We start from the raw sequence: 23,439 nt of genomic DNA on the forward strand, positions 1-23,439 counted from the left end.
AGCGCCAGGACTGGGGTGTAGGGATCAAACACTCCCCAGTGGAATTGTTGAAGAAGGTCTTGGGTTGACCCAGCAACATGCAGTCGGGCATTGTCATGAAGCAAGACAATTCCCGAAGACACCATGCCTCTCCGTTTGTTCTGGATGGCTCTGCGTAGTCTGCGCAGTGTTTCACAGTTAGAAGCCGCACTGATTGTGGTCCCAGGCTCCATAAAGTAAACCAGTAGCACACCTCGCACTTGGCGGGAGAGTCGATTGTAGGAGACATCTCTACGCGCCCGTCGTTCAGCTTCAACTGAAGCGTTGGCCTTGCCAGTGTTGGTGGTAGTGGCAGGGGTGACGCCAATCACGCTGCGTGACGCCCCGCTTCCTAGCGCTTCACGGGCCACCTCGCGGCGCCATCAGAGTTTGAAAAAAATAGCCCTCGTATATATATATATATATATATATATATATATATATATATATATATATATATATATATATCGGGTGGTCCATTTATAATGATAGTATGGAATATCGCATGCAGAATGCATCCAATCGAAAAATTGCACAGAATAAAAGTTTGATACTATTGTGGGGGCAAGTCAATGCCGCAAAAATTTCGTCGCCGCCACCCACACCTTAGGGGAGTGATATTCAGTGAACGTGCTCTTCATAAAACAATGAACTTCTCTCACTTCAAACCAATATTTCAACATTTTCAAAGTATCATTTATTTATCTTGAGTACAAAGAATGTTGTCAGTCACCACCAATTATAACTATAGCCATCTCCGCAATATCATTATCCCAAATCGCATCCACGGACGCCGCCATCTTGCAAGATCTTGTGCAGACGAAACGAGTCAACTTTTCCTTGACTTCCTCCGGCTGCAAGATGGCTGTAAGCCGTCTGAATAGCCGGACGGTTTCACTCTGTAAGACGTGACGTCAACTCCCGCCCGCCGAACGCTAAGCGTGCAGGATCTTCAAGCCGACTTGAAGTAGTCTGGCTCGCCGAACGGAACGAGATAAATATTTTCCCGCTACGCAAAGAAATGCAGATATAACATAGACGCCTTCAACATATGAAACTATACTCCACTGGAGGAAAAGGCGCGCGAAGAAAAAAATGGCGCCTATTACCTGAAAAAAATTTCGCACAAATTGCGCCACTGCGATCACCGGAGAAGTGAACGCAGAAAGCTCATGCCTTTATAGTTATCTCTCTTTTCTTCTTGCTTATCTATGTCATTTTCTGTCTTCTCTCTTCTCTCTTCTCTTTGTTTCTTTATCTCTCCCCTTCTCTGTTTCATGTTTGTTTCCCCTTTCTAAGTTTCTTACTATTTCAATATTCAGTCTCTCGTTCATTTTCTTTCTCTCTCTCTCTCTCTCTCTCTTATGCATTTCTGTATCATTTTTTTCTTTTCCTTCTGTTTCCCTATCTTTCCTCTTCTTTTTCTTCACTTTCTATTTCGATCTCTCGTTAATTCTCTCTGTTTCTTTATATCCTTCTCTCTGTTCTGTTTCTCCTTCTCCATTGATTTAGTTAAATTTACTTATCTGCAACTTTTAGCTAATCGCGCCGATGAAATTGATTCATTGATTTAATTTATTTATTGAAATTTTCAGTACAGCAGAAGCCTTTTTAAACCGGAAAGTAACAACAGTAAAACAGTACAGTAGTGTTTAAAAAACACACAAAGCAAGATAAAATAAAATAAAATAAACAAAATATAAATATAAAGAAGCCAAGACAGTACCAAGGTAAACAAATTATTTTCACAATGCATTAATTATGTACAATTACTTTTTCTAACTTGGTGATAAAAGACGAAATGAACTGAATATAAAGTATCTACTTGGTTTGAGATGATGTTGAATTGTTTCGGTAGCCTATGGAATAATGAAAGTTGTATGAGTGATAGTCTGGGAGTTGCAGTGTGGAAAGTCTCCTTGCTCCGTGTTTTATGTCTGGGCACTCTGAGGGAGAGTTCGTGGAGTGGGAAAATGCATCTTAGGTTTTTATTAATGATCTTATGTAGTAATTTCATATCTGCAACGTATCTACGTGATTCTTGAGTATTATGTTTAAGTTTACAAGCAGATCTCCCTTAAGTAGGTGTCTCAGGGAGGCACTCGTATATCGAACGATGGAGAGGAAAAAGCTGAGAACACTGTCGATCTTGGAGGTATGAGGAGGGGCAGCCATGTTCCAGATGGGTGAACAGTATTCTAGAATGGGGGACACAAATGTTTTGAAGTAAATGGAAAGTGCTTTCGGGTTATGGATTTCCGTGAATCTCTAAAGTAAGCCTAGCATACGCATTGCCGTTTTTGTGATGGTTGTTGATATGTGATTATCGAAAGTTAGTTTAGAATCTATGAGGATACCTAGATCTCGGTGTTGTGCTTCTTTTGTTAGAGTGATGTCGGTGAGTGTATGTATAATCACAGTAGTATAATTTCCTTCAAGAATGTTTTGTTTCAATGAAATTGTTATGTAAGAGCATTTCCAAAGGTTTATGGACAGTTTCCATCGCCTACACCATTCAGGAATCTGTTTATGTAATTTTGGAGAAGTTGCATGTCTGATGGCGCTTTCATTTCTCTCATAATCTTGCAATCATCGGCGAACATTAGAATTGTGATTGAGATGGGGGAATTAAAGAGGTCTGTGAGATCATCCAGATATGATACAAATAACAGAGAGCCAAGAACGCTTCCTTGCAGCACACCAGATATAACAGGAAGCCAGTTAGAATGAGTTCCAGGAAGTATAACACGTTGTTCAATGGCGCAACCACAGGGGGCGGGCTTTGCCCCCCAACCTTCGAAGGAAGTCAATTCTAGGGGGGCAAATATTGACGGCCAAAGGTACCTGAAAGGGAGGGAACAGAATTGCTCCCTTCGATTCAAATTTTATGCAAATAAAAATACATTTCGTAAAATTTTCTGCATTTCTCAGTTTCTTCAAGTTTAGAGCCGTAGTTATGTGGCGGCGCGAGTCGACCATGGGCGCCGAATGATCTAAATGAAAAAAAGTTGTGCAAGAGATAATACCTTGGCGCCCCGTGATATTATTTGCGCCCTGTTAGGTGCAAATAGGAGGCCAAAGGCACCTGCACGGGGGGCACAGAGGAGCAATTGCCCCCTTCGATTTCAAATTTTATCCAAATAAAAATACATTTCATAAAATTTTCTTGCCCGCTTTGCTCGCAAAGCCTGTGCTTTTCTCAGTTTCATCAAGTTCAGAGACGTAGTTACGAAGGCGGCTGGAGTCGGCCATGGATGCCGAACGATCTGAATGAAAAAAGTTGTAAAAGAGAGAGTGCCATAGCGACCAGTGAAATTATTTGTGCCCTATTAAATCAATATTGTTTTCAATTGTAAAAATTGGTTCTAAAAATTTTGTTGCTCGCTTCGCTCGCAATGTGTTTCATTTCTGTAATGTAATGTATTTAAATAATATGTGTTGTATATATGTATTGAATACATATTGAATACGTACACAATTTAGTGCTAGCATGTTGCATATGAGTTTTCTTATTTTATGTTGTTCCATGTGTGGGGCGTTACCCCCACATACGCCTTCATGGCGTGGTGCTATGCACAGGGGAGCACTTTACCTTTTTACCTTTATGTTGTTCCATGTTGCATATGTGTAAAACATATGTTGTACGTACATGAAAGTTATACATGTTATATGTACAAAAAGAATTATCTTCGAAATGCATTTATCGTACATTTTCTGCTAATCAAAAAACAGTTTGTGTGCTTGTTTTCCATCATTAGCTAATGTGAAATTGACGGTGTTGAAAAAATATTTCAAATCATTTGACCAAACAAATGATTTAGAACCGACTTCTACCCCCTTTTTGCGTAATTTATGAGGATAATAACGTCTTTGATACTACTACTACTACTACTACTACTGCCACTAGTAGTAGTAGTAATAATAATAATAATAATAATTATTATTATTATTATTATTATTATTATTATTATTGGTACGTTTATCCTGGTACTTGCTCCCCCAGTCAAAAATTCGTGGTTGCGCCTCTGACGTTGTTGTCTATTTCTTAGATAGTCTTTCACTATTTTTAACGTGTTTTCAGTTATGTTAAATATGTTAGCTAATTTATGCAGTAAATAATGGTGATCCACTGAATCAAAAGCTTTGGACAGATCAAAGTACACAACATCCAACTGATTACGATTAGTAATTGCTTTTATGGCATAGGATTGCATAGAAGACAGATTGGTAAGGCATGAAGAATTTGGAAGAAAGCCGTGTTGTGCTGGGTTAATGTAAGGGGATGTGAATTTCAGAAGTCTATTTTTTAGAATTTTTTCACAGACAATAGCAAGTGTGGATAGGAGAGAAATTGGCCTGTAACATGTAGTATCGTTTGCATTGCCAGATTTAAAAATAGGAATGATATTTGCTTTCTTCCATTGAGTGGGAAAACAGCCTTCAGAGAAGCACCTATTGTATAAGATTGCAACATTGCAACATCGCTTTTCTCTGCCACTTCTGAAGGAGTTTCGGTTCGATAGTCGGTGGTTCGGATCCCACTTTAGTAATATTCTAACATAAAGTGGATGAGCTATTGATGCAAGGCGAAGAAATTGTACAAGACGAAGTTGTGAAGCGCACTCGAGAAAGTTATAAACAACGTGTGTGTGAACAAATTACTTCTGGCGGAATTCGAAGCAGCAGTCACCTGTCAGGTAAAAGTGGTCAGGATTGAAATGGTGATGTAATCCCGAGGAAGGAACCATTTCCACCAGGGAACTAGTTTGTGTATGGGAAAGATTGCCCGAAGGTGTCATCTTCAGGAATGTAACCGAGAAATCTTAACTGTGAACGAGGAAGTGACGCGTCGACGTGGTCAACCATGGCGACATCCTGAAGCTCGTTGCAGCCGTCGTCGCACGATGGCGCGGTGGTAGCGTGCTGTCGTCTGCTACACGGGAGCGATTATCGCCGGTAGTTCAAAGCAAGTGACGGGAGAGAAGTTCCGCTACTCTTTCCGATGCGTGCAAATCTTTCGAGTGTGTACGTGCGTGCGACTGTTTGTGTTGTGCCCGGTGCAGTGTTTACATATGAGTGTGTGCGCTAGGAGCAGGAGTTCAAGTGATCTTCAATGACCGCCGCTGCAACAGGTAGGTGGAGTCGAAACTCGTGGGCCACGAGCGAGTTGCCCAACAGACGCGTGTCGTAATGTTGACAAGAGGATTTTTTCGCCCACAAGAGCAGCCAATGTGAAAAACTTGTAAGCACAGAGATACTTCAGAAATTTGAGTACGTTTGATTTCCGGTACTGACTTTTAGGAGGCTATTGGGTGCAATATGACTCCTTGCCTGCCAGGAATTTATTCATTAAAGTTACATTAAAGTCATTACTTAAAGTTTCAGATATAGTACTGAACACTCTAACAGCAACAGACACAACAACAACAAAACATGTTTGCACAGAAAACAATTGCATTTGCACATGCTTTGTTAACGATTGTCGGAAACTGTGTTCCGGCAAGGAAATGTCAACATTTAGAGGTATGTTATTGTAGTGGCGCCAACTTATGGGCCTGTGGGGCTCGAGCCCACCCGATAGTTCACCTGTTATTGCCTATTTTATTTTAGAATAAAGTACCCGCACGTAAGAAAAAATGTTTCATCATTATATACTTAAATTCTCACAACTTAATTTCTGATTGAGTTTTATCATATTTCAATAAATTTGTTACGGAGAAAAGGACGAGTATTCTCAAAATACACTAAAACTGATGAACATAATTTTTCAGGATTAGACACTCAAAAAGAAGTTGTCTTCGAAATATGCACTTATGACTAAAATAGACAAAGGCAACCACAATAAAATTCATGTATTCCTCGCAGAAGTGGGTTGGAGCAGTTTTTTTTATTTATTTAAAAGCCCATATTTTCTGACCAAGAAATAAAGAAATGCATTCATTGTAGGGCCTACTTTATTGCATAAAATTATAAAACAAATCTCAAGAGTTCAACCTAAAGTTGGCACCACTGGTATTGTATAAGTACGGAAGCATGTAGAAAAAGTGTGTTGTGAAGGGAGGACCTTGTATTGAGATCGTAGAAGGGCTTTGTATTGAGGGATGGTAGTGTGCACTGGCGTACTCAGGATTTTTTGTTCTTTTTTTTATCAGAGGAGGCTTGTTTTAAAAGTTGTTCAAAGACAAAAATGGTAATCAGAGTCATTTTAGGATGGGTTTGCTTTTACCACTTAGATTTTTTCCAAATTGTTACTGCCTGTAGTCCCATCAGCTCCCCCACTGCGTACGCCAGTGGTCGTGTGGATTCTTGAAGATTGAATTGTTGATGAAATTCGGTTTATTTAGCATTGTTAATTTTACTTAAACATTTCATGTCTGTTATAATTCGCGATGAGTATGCGGCAAATGAACATTAAAACGGGCATGTAGAATTCTCAGATAAGGTATTCTAAACTGCACCTGCTCCATGTTTGCGATGAAACACATGTCCCTCTACGAACATAGCTTTACCCGGCTTTATTGGGTTAGTCTATTAGTTTTATTTCTTGCCACTTCATTGTACCGAAGATGTGTTTTATACAGTGTATATGATACGATATTTTGTACACACAGTTAGTAGCTTTTTCATCTTCATTAATACGAATAAAAAAATAGATTGCAGCATGATGTAGAAATTATGGCTTTATCGTAGTCCAATCATGTAGGTTGAATTGTATATTTTGCAAATATGCCGTATAAAGAACCCAACTGCTGGAGTACGAGGTGAGTTGAGTCTACAACTGTTTTCGTGGTAAACTTTAACTATTTTCTACAGTTGATAAGAACGGTCTTTTATGGTACGCCCCGTGAAATTGTCTGGTTTTATCTGTATTTCAAAGCTTACTTGATAATTTTGTTCATGTTCAGCTGGGTTAACAGAAACGCAAATCCAGGTCAAGCTAAGCCAGTCAAGTCTCGTGGTTGTGCTTGTGTGTGTGTAAAGTTAGGTGTGTTAACTTGTCGCTATCCACACACGATTACGGTTTTTTATAACTGTTGCAGCTACAAAGTAAGGAGTTGCTTGTTCGATTGCTGGTGAAGGCACAGTGGTCCAGTTCCTCTGGATTACCCTGTCTCAGCGTGAGCTAATGCGCATGGGCGCACTGAAGGGGGGGTATGCGGGTCAGAACCCCCCCTCGCCCACCATGTTATACAGAAAATTACTTTTTTTTACACAATTTTATAGTGGAAAATTTATCATCTTTGTATCGTTTTCAAATAACAGGATTCACTGTTTAAAACCGCACAGCAGCATTTGTGTCAATCATTGCACTCTTTGTAGGACTTCCAATTAAATTCATCCCGCACCAAAGTTGTTGCTTGAGAATAAGAACCACACAAGGTTTTATTATTTATTATTTGCTTGAACCCCTTCCAAGAAAATTATTTGCTGCGGTTATGTATGAGTAGATACCAACGAGAGATTGGTGGGGGCTTATATGCTTCACGATACTTCTGATTAAAATAAGATGATTCATCCACAGAACTACTCCCACCACGCCAACAGGAAGAACAGCAATGAGTCAGCTCAAAGGACTGACACTCTTCCACCATAAATCCGGCTACACAGAAACATTTTCTGTGCTGTGACAAGAGGCAAGAAATACTTACCAATAATTTGGCAACGTAAGATGACTATATCCAGTAATGGTTGCCTTGAAGGAAATCGCGTCCGCAGAAAATATATAATTTATATTTATTTATTTGCTTAAAGTTTCGGACACAGTACAGTCTTGGACGTAAGTAGGATTTTTCCAGGGAGGGGAAAGCAAGGTACTTTCCCAGAGGGGGGGGCAAATGAGGCATATTCCCTCTCCCTTATAGTGTTGCCCCCTCAGATAACACTCCTTCAGTTTGAAGTTATCATGCTCCTGCAACGCTAGTCATTCAGAGATAAATTTCAGAAGTTCATGTAATACACATAATTTGTCTTATCTGTCGATAAAATTCCTTGCTTAACATTGTTATTAATGTTAGTGTCACGCAACATTACTACATGACTTATGCAGCTACAGGATATCACGGAGTAGTTAGCACAGTGCGGTACGACGTCAGGGCGCCCGAGTTCCCAGGCTGGGCATGGGTTGTCCTTGTGAGTGTCCATTCATCAATCATCATACCATCGCTCATACTCATCTTCGCGATAAGCCCAAAGTGGCAGAAATGCGAAGTATAATGAACCAAATCAATCAAAAGCTACTGATACAATATCGTCGCGATACCAACCAGGAAACAGTTGGTTACTGGCGGAGTTAGGCGGTAGCCCTGCAGAAAGGAAGGACGCGAGTCGTTTGTGCAATAAGTGAGAACAGGAAGAGTCGGTTGCTCGAGTTCTCTATATCTAATTGTGTGTGTGTGATTATATTGCAGTGATGTTCGTACTTTTCGGTTTTGGTAAGCTGATTCCTGGCTTTCGAGATCGGAGCCCGCTATTGCTTTCAAGTCTCTTACCAATTGTTTTCACAACCGAAATTTTCGAGAATTTTTATACAAATTTTCGAAAATTTGTGTAAAAGGAACTGACTGCCCTGGCAAGGAAAGTAATGACACATAGAAAAAGAATTGAATATTTGTTGAATAACAAAAAGGCGAAACAATTGACGAAGTCACCGTGGCGGGGTGATTAGCACATCGCGCTACGACGCCAGGGGTCCCGGATTCGAATCCCGGGCTGGACATGGATGTTTGTGAGTGTCCATTCATCAATTTCATCATATCATCACTCATCCCCATCTTCGCAAATTAGCCAAAAGTGGCACAAAAAGCGAAGTAAAATAAAGCAAATCAATCAATCAACCAATTGACGAAAATTAAAGTTCCTGAATAATATTTTATGCATGCATATTATCATAAGTAGTAATGTGCTTACATCATTGGAACTGTCCATCAAAGCCGTATGAGCCAAATTCCTTGGCTTCCAGTAAGTTTGGCGGAAATAAATAGCAGTCGATTATGTAACAAATGCTAAAAAAATATTTTGATTATTTAATTTTTGTAACTTGGTAAGCCTTCTGAGGGGTGGTTCCCGGACCTGTGGTTGTATTTCCTCGCACAGCTACATGTTCAAATACGAAAACATTTATTGAACGTGCACCAAACCACTCGGAACGAAATCATGTTTAGAAGAGGAACTTTCCCTTCCGTTATCCGTGTCACTGGCATAAAACAGTTACAACATCCTCTGGAATTATACACAATGGCCTTGACGTAGGAATGTGTTCGTAGAACTCTTAATAAACGCAGTGTTTCGTTTGCTCGTAAAGATTATTCGCCGCATTTACTGTGATAGCAGGCTTTTAAGATACTTTTTCAGAAACTTTACCGCGGTGCACTCTTGTATGTACGTTATTTCTTGACCCCCTTTTTTCCAGGAAGGATGGGGTCCGCTAGACAAGTGAATGCACCTGTCAGTTCTTTTTGTTTTCTTTTGAAGTCAACACCAGAGGACGAAATTGAGGACGTTGGTGTCTAGACTGAGGTCTAAGGTTTTCAACTCGTTGCGAAGCTCGAAACTAAAGAAAAATGATCTTCGAATAGTAGTTATAGATAAAACTAGGCCCTATCTCGATTGCAAGTGAAAAGAACTTTCTTCTTTATCGTCTGAATTCAAAACACTTACCTCATGGCAGTGTAGCTTGGCTCTGTTACTTGATAAGTAAATCATTATCACGTTCATGATCATCATTAACAAGGGTGCCCGCAGGATTTTATCTCAGCGGGGCAGAGTAACACTTCATACCTTGCCCTTCAGTCCAGAGAACTTCAAATACATTTTACATTGGAATTTAAAAAAACAATGGAACATAACAATAGAGAGTAACAATGAAGAATAACAACATAAAATGCGATAAAGTAATGTACATATTGTTACACAGTAGTCTTCTAAAACGTGTCTGGTTTTAAAAAAAATGTCTATTCGGTTTGGTAAAGCGTTGTATTGGCTGGGTGGGTAGTCTATGGAAGAGAGAGCCCTGGATGAGGCATAATCTTGGTTTCTGATAAGTGAAAAGCTGAGTGCTCCTTGTGGTGCGAGACGGCACTCGAAAGTGAATTTCCTGGAGAAGGCGGTCACTTCTAATGTTCCCATTGGTTATTTTATGGAGGAATACTGTATATGGTCTGCAAGTTTGTGTCTATCGTGAGGATTATAGATATTTAACATTTTCAGAAGGGTGGGCATTTGCAAGTGTTTTGTGGATGGAATTCTGTGTCGAACAATGGCCAGGAAGAAATTTAGAACTGAATGTAGTCTATCTAGATTTCAGGAACATGACATAGACCAGATCGGAGAACACTATTTAATTTGTTGGCATTGTATACAAGTTTACAAGTATCTTGGTCTCCATAGTCTCTGTACCAAGTTTCAGCGCAATCCGTTGCTCCGAACGTGCACCAGAGGACTCTTGAGGAGAGGAACTTTTATTGTGGCCACCCGGTATGCCAAAATTAAAGTTGTTTATAAAGTTGCCTTGTAGCGAGCACAACCACATCTTTCTTCTCTGCAATACAAAAGTGAGAGTCAAACAAACAAGGCACAGAAAATACTTGTCGTGCGCGCAGGTTGTCCTTCATATCTAGAGTTCACTGTTCTCGTAAAACTTGGCAAATTCCGAAGTTAAGCAACCTCTCTGCAGGACTCACTGTGCAGTTGAAAGGTAAACACCTTGCAAAAAAACCTAAGCCACCTGACCTGGAAACGGATTTCCATGCATTTTGTTAGGTATAGGTTCGCACATTCACAGTATCGGCAATTTTTGGACATGTGACCAGCACAATGTCCCATTAACCTTTGTCGCCCCCACCCATGCACTCATTTAGCAGAGGCTGGGTGAACCTGAGAGCCCTTCCACGTGGAGGCATTGCTGAAACCACTTGATGTTTCAATATTTTACCATTTAATCCAAAGAATAAGTGGATCCATGGTTTTCAAAATTAAAAAAGTTAGATTTATGTGAGACGTCACACATGAACTACATGACTAAACTTTCTCTCTGAGACATTGTGCGAATTAAGCTCCTTGCTTTGGAGAAGACGTGGCGTATCCAGTGGCGTATTTGTGATTTTATCTTGGGAGGGAGGTTTTTGGGTATGCAAATTTGTATATGTTACCAGTCGGTAAAATAAACTATTGCCTTGAAAGTTCTAAGTACCTTAGAGCATTGGTTCTAACCCAGGTCATTAAATCTTATGATAAAATTTGCACGTAATTTAGAAACACTTAGCATAATTACATTTTAAGAAAATTCAAACTCATACACCAAAAGAGCTATCGAACTAATTAACACTGAGAAAACTTGGACCAATATTATGTTGCTAAGTTGAAACATAATGTCCATGTAACCCACTTTCAAGTCTCTTGTAAACATTTTGATTCATGTAAAATATCAGCACTATGCTATGGAAACTTAAGTGGAAAACAGCTTGCTGTTGTCTCGGCTCGGTGAGGTTGGTCAATTGCAGAATGGTGTCCATTAATCCACAAGGGTGCATAATTTTCGGCAGGAAAATCCTTGATAACTGGATATGGTTTTTCAAGTGTGTTTGATGCATAGTTAAGAAATGCTTTCAATTCCATTTTCTTTGTGGGAGATAAAAACATCCCTGGCAGGGATAAATATCATTTTCTTTTGCTGGGGATACTTTTTTGTAGGGGGAATCCCCGGTATTCCCCAGTTAATTGGTAGAGTGAGATTACTTTCGTAACATCTGTGGCTGTTTTGCATTGGCAGCTTTGGAGCGAGTCATAAGTCCCGGAGCAACCAATCAACAAACGAGCCACTGGCGTCATCTCTACCCAGCATCTATCGCTATCCCTGTTGCTCGCGCTCTGGACTGTTGGCAGGCTCACTAACTAGACTCGCGCGGTCAGCTGGAATTATGAAAATAATCTGACTCTAAGTTGTGTAAAACTTAATAACACAGTAATAATGCATTTCAGTACCCAACTGTAAGAAATGTGAAAAAGAGAGGGGAAAACAGTTGTGCTTAAGATTAACTCATCTGGCGGACAGAGTAGAAAAGTCTCGCCAAGAATTTGCCTTAATTATGCTACTGTTACTTCTCATGTTCAAATTCTATTCATGGCTGGACCTCTTCCTACAAAATTTTCTGGCGACCCCCATTTTCGTGTTCCGTTTCTGTTGCTGAACTACAAACCATGTTTTAAGTTCGTACACATATAAAATTGAAAGCCAGTTTACTGTTTACGATAGCAGTGTGCTAAATTGTCGTATCGGAACACACAGAAGGCAAGAATTTAGGACAAGACCAAGTTTTTGCATCATAACGCTGGACTGCAAAGCAGGTCAGAAATAAGTCGCAAGATGATGATTGTGTTTGCACGTTCACTATCGCACCTGCAACATGGGAAATGCTTACGTAACCACTCGCAGGAATCAAGGGAATTACCATGATGTCTATTTCGACGTGGGAACGAAGGAGACTAATTGACAGGTGGCGGAGGAAGGTCAAAGTACCTGATTTTCGCCCGGCCCTGGAGGAAAGGGTCGGTTTCTCGGTTCCCGTGGAGTGTCCTAATTCCATCGAACAAATGTCGCTTGTGATAGTAATAAATATTTACAAGGAAATGCTGTCAGTAAGGCTCTGCGGGAATTTCCAGCCAGGGTTTACAGTTAAGAAACAACTTTTCGTTTTATCTCTGATTAGGCAATTTCTAGGAATCAGTCAACGTAAACAGATTGGAGCCACGGTTACGGCAGTCGGCACCGATGGCTAGTTCGCAGGGTGTCAAATCTTTATGTAACTAAATGTGTTGTAGAATGGAATAACTTAAATATACCTACTTGAAATGCTTTGAAAATATACGTAATACGTGCACATTTGAATGGGGCGAGTAATGATTCGTTGTGTAGTTTTCGTATTATTTATTGTTTGCTAGTTATTGTTAATAATCATTAGATAATAAACACATTTATTTTTGTCGGAATATGAAACAACTGTCGTGAACTGCAAGAATGTATTTGTCATTAAGGCAGACGCGAAGACTATTAAAATACAATTTAGACAAGAATGTTTCGTTCTAATCGCGCGTGCAGCATCTGTATTTAGTAGAACTCTGATATTGCCCGAAATGTCTATTATGTTCTTGTATGTTTTCAATACAGAAGTTAGTTTCACGATAGGTGCATTGTAGTCTAGACATTAGACATGATACAAAGCGGATGTCAAATCTCCGCACAGTTTCGACAAAGAGTTTCCATGAACGTTTCCTGTTCAGATCCCTAAGTATTTTGACCATGGACTGCATATAGAAGAACAATGTCTGTAAGTGGGTGCATCTTGTGGTTATATCGACATTGACGAAAGTGTTTTTGTCATTCGTCCAAAACAACTTTGTCTGCAAATATCGACAGAAATATCCCGCCGTATTTCCTGTAAACATTCCATTGAGAGTCCTAATAGACAGGTGTTTATCCTCCTCTAAAACCTGTCACGCCTTCTACTGAAGAGAAACAAGTACTCGACGCCACTTTGAATTGCCCTTGAGAACGACGACAACGTAACTAAATAATCCTCACTGCATTGCATGACGTTTGACAAGGACGACAAGCTATGCGACGATCAACTGGCATTGCAGGGGTTGGCCAATTCAATTGACACTGTTTCTATAACCCTGTCCCAGCTAACTGTAGAGGAAGGCATAGCGTCAGAGAAGCGGGGGAAATAGATTGGCTAGAGCGAAGCACTACACGCTGCTCGAAGACTGATAACTGCAGTCGCTTTCCGCCCCTCCACGCAACTCTGTCCCTCTCACGTGTTCATTGGTGGAGCCGTCTCGCGTCACTACTTGCGCAGATACTTGTTTTCGTTCGCCTGCTCTAGAGATAGCTGGGACAGAGTATAGTTGTAACCAGGACCGGATTTAAGGTATTGCACCATGGTCGTTTAAAAGAGGAGGGTTTAACTGGTCCGAGTCCTTCCAATTTGTTTAGTAAATATTTTGCACTAATTGTATTATCGAAGAAACATCTCCAAAATTTTCCCTCATTTCCACGTAGTACACCCTGGACTGCATTTTGCAAACTAACAAGGCTCTGGCGTCTGGACGTACGACCAGTAGACTGTGGGTGTGTTGTTCTGTGTTTTGTCCATATGTGTGCTGAGGCTGTGTCCGAAAGCTGAAAGACCATACTTGAAGCGAGCATACTCGCAGTGCGGTCTTGAAGCCTGGAAGCGGAAAGCTTTCGAACTGCACTTCGACTACAGCGCCAGCACAAGTGAGGATTGCAACAAAAGTTGCTTCGAAACTAAAATTATCAAACATCGACTGTATGTGCCACTCTTGTTTTTAGTGAACAACACACACATGACTCGGCGTGCAGTTTATATAACACAGCACGTTATTAATTATAGAAATATGAAAGAAATTTGCTCTTTCAAATTAATTTTCAGACATTCCGCAACATGGTTTACGATCGCGCGAAAAGAAATTGTTTTCTCACTTTTAAACACCTTCTCACTATAGAAGAAAGAAACCACGCATATATGAATAAAACCAATAAATAAAATTACATAGTATTTTAAAAACTTGTTTACTTACATTTCCACACAATGGAAGAACTACAACTACCAGCTGATTGACTTCCGACGTCCATTTTTTTAACAAATGAAAAGCAAGCACAGATCGCAAGTGTGCACCTCTCGTGTGCTGCGTCCTCTGGTCTTGTACACTCGTTTGCTTGGCGCTTTCGAACTGCACTAGGTGACGTCACTTCCGTCAAGACTGTACTTCAAGTATGTACTTTGTACCTTTTGGACACAGCCTGAGTTCCCCTTCATAGCCTCAGCTTTTAACCGAGATAAGAATATTTTAGTCCACCGACATTATATAGTTATGATGAATTAATTATATTTTAGTTATGGTAACGGGCTAGACCCCGTATAATGTGACGGGTGCAAAATAGCGTAAGTGTTGACGCACACAAAATTTCGACTTCAATCAATCAATCCAACATTTTCAAAACACTGCATTGGTTGAAAAAGTTGTGATCGTTTGATTGCTGCCCGTCACTGCCACGAAAGCATTTCATCCTGTCGGTGGTGAACCCAGAAGGAAAGGCCATTTTTCCAGGTGGTTGTTGCAAACTCCATGAAAACTTCTCTCGGCCCAGTATAATGACGCCAGGGCCCGGTACCGGGTCGCGACCCGGCGGTTGAGAAACACTGCTCTGTACTATCTCGTGCAAATTAGCTTGGGTTGCAGTACTAGCCATATTTTATTTGCGGAAAACTTTTCTTCTGTGTTATGGCTGTCACCCCTTTTACCCTTGATTTTGATTGTGCCTTGGGTGCGGCAGAACCAACTAAGCAGTTTTAAGGAGCAATAAAAAGTAAATCTGGATATATAGAGAAAAAATGTATTTGTTTTCTAAATTAGTACAATATACCATTTTACATTCATTTAGTTTTGAAAATAATGTCCTCAAGATGGCGGCCGTCAGCATCAATACATTGTTGTATTGTTGCGTGGAATGTTGAACTGGCGCCGAAAAGCTCGTTGTGTAGCGATCACAGATCTGTTGTTTTCATAATACGCGCGAACGGCAAAACCACGATGTGCACCGGTCCAGACCATCTTAGCTACTGAAATGGGGTCAACGCCTGAACAAAGGCAGACCACGTGCAACTGCCTACCCCCACCACAGCTCCCACGGTAATCGATAGAAACTGCTTAGTCGGTTCTGCCGCACCCTATAGTTTATTTTACTTCGCTTTTCTACCACTTTTGACTAATCGCGAAGATGATAATGAATGGGGATAAGTTGTAATTCATTAAAGGATACGCGCTTCAGCAGCATGTAACGACCGGCTCGTTAGCCAAATTGCACTCGTATATTGAAAAATTCCTTATTCGTATACTTTTAAGTTAATAATTTGCATTATAGTATTTATACTTAATTGTTTTCATAACTCATGTATATATTTATGTTTTATCTTTTGCTATTATATTATTCGCGTATTTTTGCAACATTAATTCATCCTAATTAGTATATGCAACGTTTTCATTAAATCCAAAATGGCTAGGATTATTTCTTTCACGCAAATTTTAATTGTTTAAGCACAAGTTAAATACATTTTTTCTTAATATCAATTTTTGTTCAACAATGTACAAGATTGAAGTAATTTGTCTTCGTTATAAATACGTAAACTAAATCTTTCTTTATTCATTTTATGTGCAAGGGCAAATATGAATTACTTTATAAAGTCAGTTTCGGTATTTCTAGTCCTAGTTTACTATTTTGACATGTAAGCATATAATTCACTATCTCACTTTCAATAATATATCGTTTTCCTATTGGCTGTTAATTTTAGGAGTGGGGGAACAACGCTACGTGTTTTTGGTGATGTAAAAACTTCCACGTTGGCATTTTTAATTGTTGCCAACCTGAACTTTAGCTTACTATCGCTAATTAACATTGATGTGTTATATAAATTATCAGTTTTTCTTGTGATATTTTGATGTTATGAGTTGCTAGCATTGTAAAAAGAACAATCTGTTATGCTGCGCCTCGCGCTTGGGGAAGCAGTTGAGGTCTTGCTGTTAACAGTGAAGGCGGTTCACGGATTATGTCGTGTTAAATAAGTTGCTTATCACTGCCTAACGAGCGAGCAGGACCCAACAAATTATACTTTTAACTTGTGCGAATCAGTATGTACGCGCGCGATTCGTGATTAAAGATTTTGGTTATTTTAATTATAAAGTATTCGAATTTTATTTACTGTCACGTGTCGCAATTCAGTGGTTTCCTTCCTGGAGGAATGTGGATCGCCTTAATCCCGATCCCTGGGTGAGAACTGTTGCTTCCAACTGACCAGTCGGAGCAAGGAGCGGTGTGTTGCCAATTCGGATCTCCATACCCTGGAGTTAAGAGTGGTGGCTCTTTGCAAGCACACAACACAAATCCAGCAGATTTGAGTCCAGACGACAGGGCATCGTTAGTGTGCAAAATGCATTCCAGGGTGTATACGTGGAAGAGAAGTTGGCATTTGGGTTCCTTTAGAAAGGTCACCGCAAAAGATAAGAAGACACTTACTTGATCAAAGCAATGTACGAGTTGAATAATCGGTTTTATTTGTTAACATTATGCTTTCCAAGATACATATATTCCTATATTTTCTCAATAATGTTTCCTTGGAAATTACATTATTTTTGACTCGTACATTTGGAACGGGGCATCAATACTTTTTTTTTTATATATATATATATTTGTATACGTGTAGTTTAGAAGTCGTACACAACTTTAATGTGATTAAAAAAACAACAACTCTGTGTCCTGTTTAGGGTTGCTATATTCCATAAGTGAAAAGTGCCGTAAAGCACTAACTTGGAGTAGTCAAACTTGAACGGAAATTCCAAGTTTTTATCATAACTTTTTCGAGTGCATTGTACTCTGTTGTTTTTTACAACCATTTGAGATTAGAATGTAAGATAACTATTATCAGAATCTATGTGAAAACTTTATCTACTACTTCTTTTTTAGTTCAACGTACTAGCACATATCGTTCTATATCTTGATGGTCTAAAGTAATCCTTGGATCTATATCTATCTATCTCGTAACCTTAGCAAAAAAACTTTTGAGGGATTATGATGCAGCTGGGTGGTATGTTGATAAGTCAATTTTGTCATACTGCTCAAGGAATCTCGTACGATTATTGTTGTCGTCCATGGAAGCTTTCTTTGTCTCAAACGAAGTTTGTTTCTCACATTCAAGTTTACATTAATCTACCCTACCAACTCTCTGGCACTTCTAATTCCGAAGATACATTGCCGTAGTAACACAAGTCTTTCATCTATCCCCTGGTGTGCGTGTTTGATGTTTTGCTTTTAAGCCCACTTTGTGCACAGATAGGCAATCGGAACTGAGCCTACGTTTTAAAGAGGAATCTGAACCACTATGTGCCTTCACCAGGTATCCCATTGGTGGCATGAAGTGCTAGTGGCGTGTTGACATTGGTTATTTTGATTCTCTAGAATAAATATTAACAATTGGGCAAAGACGTGGGATTGGATAAATGCGACTGCAGTTTCTATAATAATTAATATAATTTCAGCACGTGGTAGTATAGAAAGGCCAATAATTTCTAATATTGATTCTACATTTCCAATTATACCTAGGTAGAGAAGATTTAACGGCCCACTATTATGTTTGCGGTTAGTCGAGGAGATATTGTTATGATTGATTGAGTTGGTGTTTTAATTCCACTTTATGCACGGCAAAGTGCATTTTAAAGTGGGATACGAACCACTATGTGCCTCCACCGGGTATCGAATCCGGGACCCCTTGATTACAAGGCGACGACGCTACCACTGCGCCATCGGGGAGGCCCCAGATATTGCTATGGTTCACGTTAGATTTCTATCTCAATACATACTATAATTGTTTGTAGAAATGCGGGCACACATTCCGGTATTAAATGGGCTAATATGTGTTTTGTATTATGATTTAGTACAACGATTAAGTCACTACACATGTAGCTAAACCAACTTACAAATTATATTAACATCAAACAAGAGTTAATATTTACATAAACGTCAAATATTAGGCGCATCCAGAAAGTAAGTTTCCCACTCGCCCACAGGTGGGAGGGCATGCGTATAGAAACAGCTTTTTCGCATGCCTGAGAAGCACATGCCCTGGCTAGAGAATGTCCTAGAAGACGCCTACCTAAAGTCCTCAGTAGCGTCGCGGCAGCGATGAAACATGTCGGCTCATATTCCATCTCCCGCCGCGTGCGAGGTTCGTTCGGTGATCACGTTCTTGAACGCAGAAAACGTACAGCCGATCGAAATTCATCGTCAGCTGTGCCAGGTGTGTGGGCCAGACGTCATGAGCAAGCAGATGGTGCGTCGTTGGTGCAGGACATTTACTGAATGTGCATGACGACGAGCGCAGAGGGCGGCTATCGGCCGTTATGGACGAGCTTATGGAGCAGATGCAGCAGCGCATATTGGAGAATCGTCCAGTCACGATCACGGAACTCAGCAGTCACTTTCCGCAGATTTCTCGGTCGTTGTTGCACGACATTGTTACCCAACGCCTCATGTTCCGGAAATTGTGTGCCCGGTGGGTGCCGAAACAACTGACGCCCGAACACAAAGGAAAAGTATGGGCACGGCACTGCAATTTCTGCAGCGTTACCATGATTATGACGATTTTCTCAAGCGGATCATCACAGGGGATGAAACGTGAGTTGCATACAGCACCCCAGAAAGGAAGCAGCAGTCCATGCATTGGCGTCACAGTGGATCTCCATGCAGGACGAAGTTCAAACGGACTGTGTCGGCGCGAAAAGTGATGTGCACGGTGTTTTGGGACAGACAATGCATTCTGCTCATCGAGTTTCTGCCCAGATGTGAGACTGTGAACACTAACCGCTACTGTAAAACACTGGGGACATCGCGACGAGCCATTTAGAATAAGCGACGCGGTAATCTCAGTGCCGGGGTGATCTTGTTGCACGACAATGCGAAGCCGCATATGGCTAGGCGCACGGCAGCCCTTCTGGACAGGTTAGGTTGGGAGGTGTTCGATCATCCATCGTACAGTCCGGATCTCGCTCCCAGTGATTACCACCTGTTCTTGCACCTGAAAAAGTTCCTGTCCAGTCAACATTTTCACAGCGACGAAGAGGTTCAGACGGCTGTAAAAAGTGGTTCGGCGCCCAGGCTGCGGACTTCTACGGCGCAGGTATACAGAAGTTGGTCCCACGCTGTGTCAAGTGCCTGAATTCCGGCGGGAATTATGTTGACATGTAACTGGATAAGTGCTGTATCTGTGGCAATAAATTATTGAATGAAATAATGTTTCCTTTTTGTGCACTACCACAGGGAATCTTACTTTCTGGATGAGCCTAATAATACAATATACATTGGACACGAGTCTTCTTGAATTTTCTTTCCTTTTTAAAATTTAAACTGAGGATAATCGTGAATGATATTCAGCTCGCTTAGACATTATCAATAACTTATTGGGCCTTAGGTAGCCACAAAGTTATTATATCGAGATATTTCGTATGGCTTTAAAAAGAGATTCCGAATTTGTGTAAAGATCTGTCAGAACAATCGAATCTGCAAGACACGACAAAGAGTAATAATTAACAAATAAAAATTGTAAAAAAAAGATAATCACAAGGCAGAAAAAAATGAAGGTTTTCTCTGCTAAGCTCCTTCGTGACAACAATTTATCTTCATGTAGTGGGGAAGCTTTTATGTATGCTATAATATGCACTGTTAAAGTGTATTAACAATATATTTCACACTGAAAATGTAATGAAATATCTAAAAAAAAAAATTACACGAACCGGAACGCCGTTCCGGTCCGCTCCGGTCCATTTCGAGTCCTGCTGCTGGCATTACAACACAGAAGTATCCGTGATTGTACGTGTTTGCTAGCGTTTGATGTCTCGCCGTCACATTGCCTATCTCTAAATAACATGATAATCTTATTTGCTAGCCTCTGATTATGGTAGGTAGATAAACCTACCTCGTTTTATATCCAAGCGACAGTGATATTTCTAGTGTTCTTCAAGTTGTTCACAGTGGAATATGAAATTAAGTTATAACTCTTGTTGAAGTGTTGTTTTCGTTGCCAATCGGTTGTTGATAATTAGGGCTCGGAAATTGATGATCTAAAAAATGTCAAAAAAATTAGCTGTAGAATGACCTTAAACTTCTTAAAATATTACTTATTTTTTTTAAAAAAAATGACAAAAATAATTTTGAGTCTGAAAATGAAAGCTTAATTTTTTCATAAATTACAATACAGTAGTTGAATAATTCGATAAAACCCGTTGTTTGGTGGTTTAAACTACTGAAGCAAAGGGATAAAATCAATTAAGTGCTAATTAGTTTTCTTTATTTTTACTCCAAGGTAACATAAAATACACCGCAAGGTTTTTTTGTAAAGTCATTCATCTCCTTTCAGAGTGGACTTTACACGATAGGCGGCCTGCATCTGAAAATACGGTTGTGTTTCGCGTACGTTATATTATATATATTTATAAATATTGCGATTAATTTTACTTTAAAGCCACATATTAAAGCGATAATAGAGACCACCAGGGAACCTCAAAGTAGGTTTCACACAAAGTATTTTCAATTTTCTAGTGAATAAATAAATTTACCACATTGAATTATTTAATGCATTGCCAAACAGTTCAGTTAAAATAATATTGTACTTTTCCATTGACCATATTTTCGATTAATTGCGAACTTCCTAAAAGGACCATGTTAGGAAATTTAAATATGTGAGTTATGGTAGCAAATGCATTTAAAATTCACGAAACAACGAGGGAGGAGAAAAAAGCCTCGAAAATTAAGAAAAATGCAATAAAAACTGCAAAATAAAAACAGTGTTTTCTGTTTCTAACGGAAGGGAAACGGACTGATATCAGGTTTAGCATTGTTTTCAAGGCTCCGGAAATAAAAGTTTTGTCATCATCTTCCGAGCCCTATTGATAACCTTAATATGAATGATTGATTGAATTGGTGTTTTAAGTCCGCTTTATGCACAGTAAGACTAATCGGGACTGGACCTACAGTTTAAAGTGGAATCCGAACCACTATGTGCCTCCACTGGGTTTCAAACCCTGGACTTCTTGATTAATTACAAGGCGACGACGATAACCTTAATATGATTTCCGTCAACATGTTTCTATCGGTTTGCACAGATAAAGATTTTCGAACATGTCCGATTCAATCAGATGTGTACATCACCGACTTATTAATCTGGTAAATGCATTGACATAGATATCTTTCAAACAAAATTTAATCTCCTGGAAGTTTACCGTATTTGCTCGAGTGCCCTTTAGGGATGGACGATATCGGAAATTTGATATCGCGATATATCCGTCAAGAAATATCGCCACAGACGATACGATACGGTGTTTTTTTTTTCGTATCGTGATATATCCGAACCACTATGTACCCCCGTCAGGTACATCCGAACCACTATGTACCCCCGCCGGGTACATCCGAACCACTATGTACCCCCGCCGGGTACCGAACAAGGCGACGACGTTACCGCTACGCCATCGGGAAGGCTCTTCCTTCAGATTTAATTGTCTTTTACTCAAGGTTGTGAGGCTTGTCATGTTGTTGCGCCTATACGTTTGTGGTATTCGTTAAAGTTTCTATCCCAACTTTCGACTCACTGTAGCTTCGGGGTGAGTTGCAGAATTTGGAACGTGAATGAGAAAATTCGGTGCGACTCGTATAAATGCAGGACTTACGGCAAATTCCTTATTTACTTTTCATCCGTTAAAATCGTAATCCATCAAATTGAGTTTTACATGTTATCTGGGATGTATACGGAAACTAAACAATCTCCTAAAGTTTCATAGCCAGTCTTAACCTGAGGCAGAGTGGTATTCTACTGTTGAACAAAGCTCTTTGATGTTATGCACATGTGTTCCGATGTTTACATTGAACGATTTATGACATCTGGGCAGGGTTATTGTTCTAGCAACTATACAAGATTAGCTCTGGAATGCGTAGTATATTCGAGAGTGACAAGCCACAAGCCATGTGTTAGTGGGCGCGACCTTGACAATATGTGGTGTAAAGTAACGACTGTGTGGTGACATGGGCATTCACAAGGACAACGTTAGTATCGTAAGTTATTTTACGTCGCTTTTCTTCCGATTTTTGGTATTCGCCACGAGGTGGCACATATTGGAAAGAGTATTTAAAGTTTGCAACACTTACGTCCGATACATGTGTGCACCTCTAGAAGCGATTCAGATATCGATGGCCCACAATAGGCGGGACGAAATTAGAGAAGTGAGATTGTACTACAAGAGTCAAATGAATGTCCACTAAACATTTTAGGGAAGGCTGTATACAGCTCAAATTTACAAGAGGTATCAACTGTTATTTGCAAAACGACCTCAAGGCTGCAACACTAATCAAGTGAGCTTCAAAACGCCATTTTATAGATGGTGCCTCCTGTACACACTTGCACCAGTGAAGAGTGGTTTCTTGCCCTTGTCAGCCTAAAACTTACAGAAATTTCTCGGCAAATGAAACTCTACTATCTATGTGCATGCTTACCACACCAGCAAGTTTACTAATGGAGGAGAGTTTGACAATGGCCTCAGTTCGCAGGTGGATGGGTGGAAATGTCTTTGCAGTGGCTCATAAGTGACTGCATGTGGACCCCAAAGACTTATTCTTCTTGATGTATACAGGCACCAGCTCAAAGTTGAAAATATATGTAGATGAGCAATAGGTCTGTGTTAAAATGCAGAAAACTTGTACAACCTTACATATAGAAATCTACTAGACAAGAAACATAAACAAATTAAGGTTTTCAGTTGACTCTCCCTTGTACGTACATGAAATTGTACATTAATCTGTTAGTA

At 39.9% G+C, this 23,439-nt stretch overlaps 1 protein-coding gene across 1 annotated transcript in view; it reads left to right on the forward strand.

The window, feature by feature from the left end:
• The first annotated feature begins 4,985 nt into the window (after positions 1–4,985).
• LOC145998697 (polyamine-transporting ATPase 13A3-like) overlaps positions 4,986–23,439 on the forward strand; it is a 129,510-nt gene continuing 111,056 nt past the window's right edge. The window contains exon 1 of the mRNA XM_083135177.1: positions 4,986–5,150. Within this exon, the coding sequence (XP_082991303.1) occupies positions 5,132–5,150 (19 nt within the window). The 5' untranslated portion in view covers positions 4,986–5,131. The remainder of the gene's footprint in view (positions 5,151–23,439) is intronic.

Source organism: Lepisma saccharinum, chromosome 14, assembly GCF_977018435.1.
Source record: "Lepisma saccharinum chromosome 14, izLepSacc3.1, whole genome shotgun sequence".
Classification (NCBI taxonomy): domain Eukaryota; kingdom Metazoa; phylum Arthropoda; class Insecta; order Zygentoma; family Lepismatidae; genus Lepisma; species Lepisma saccharinum.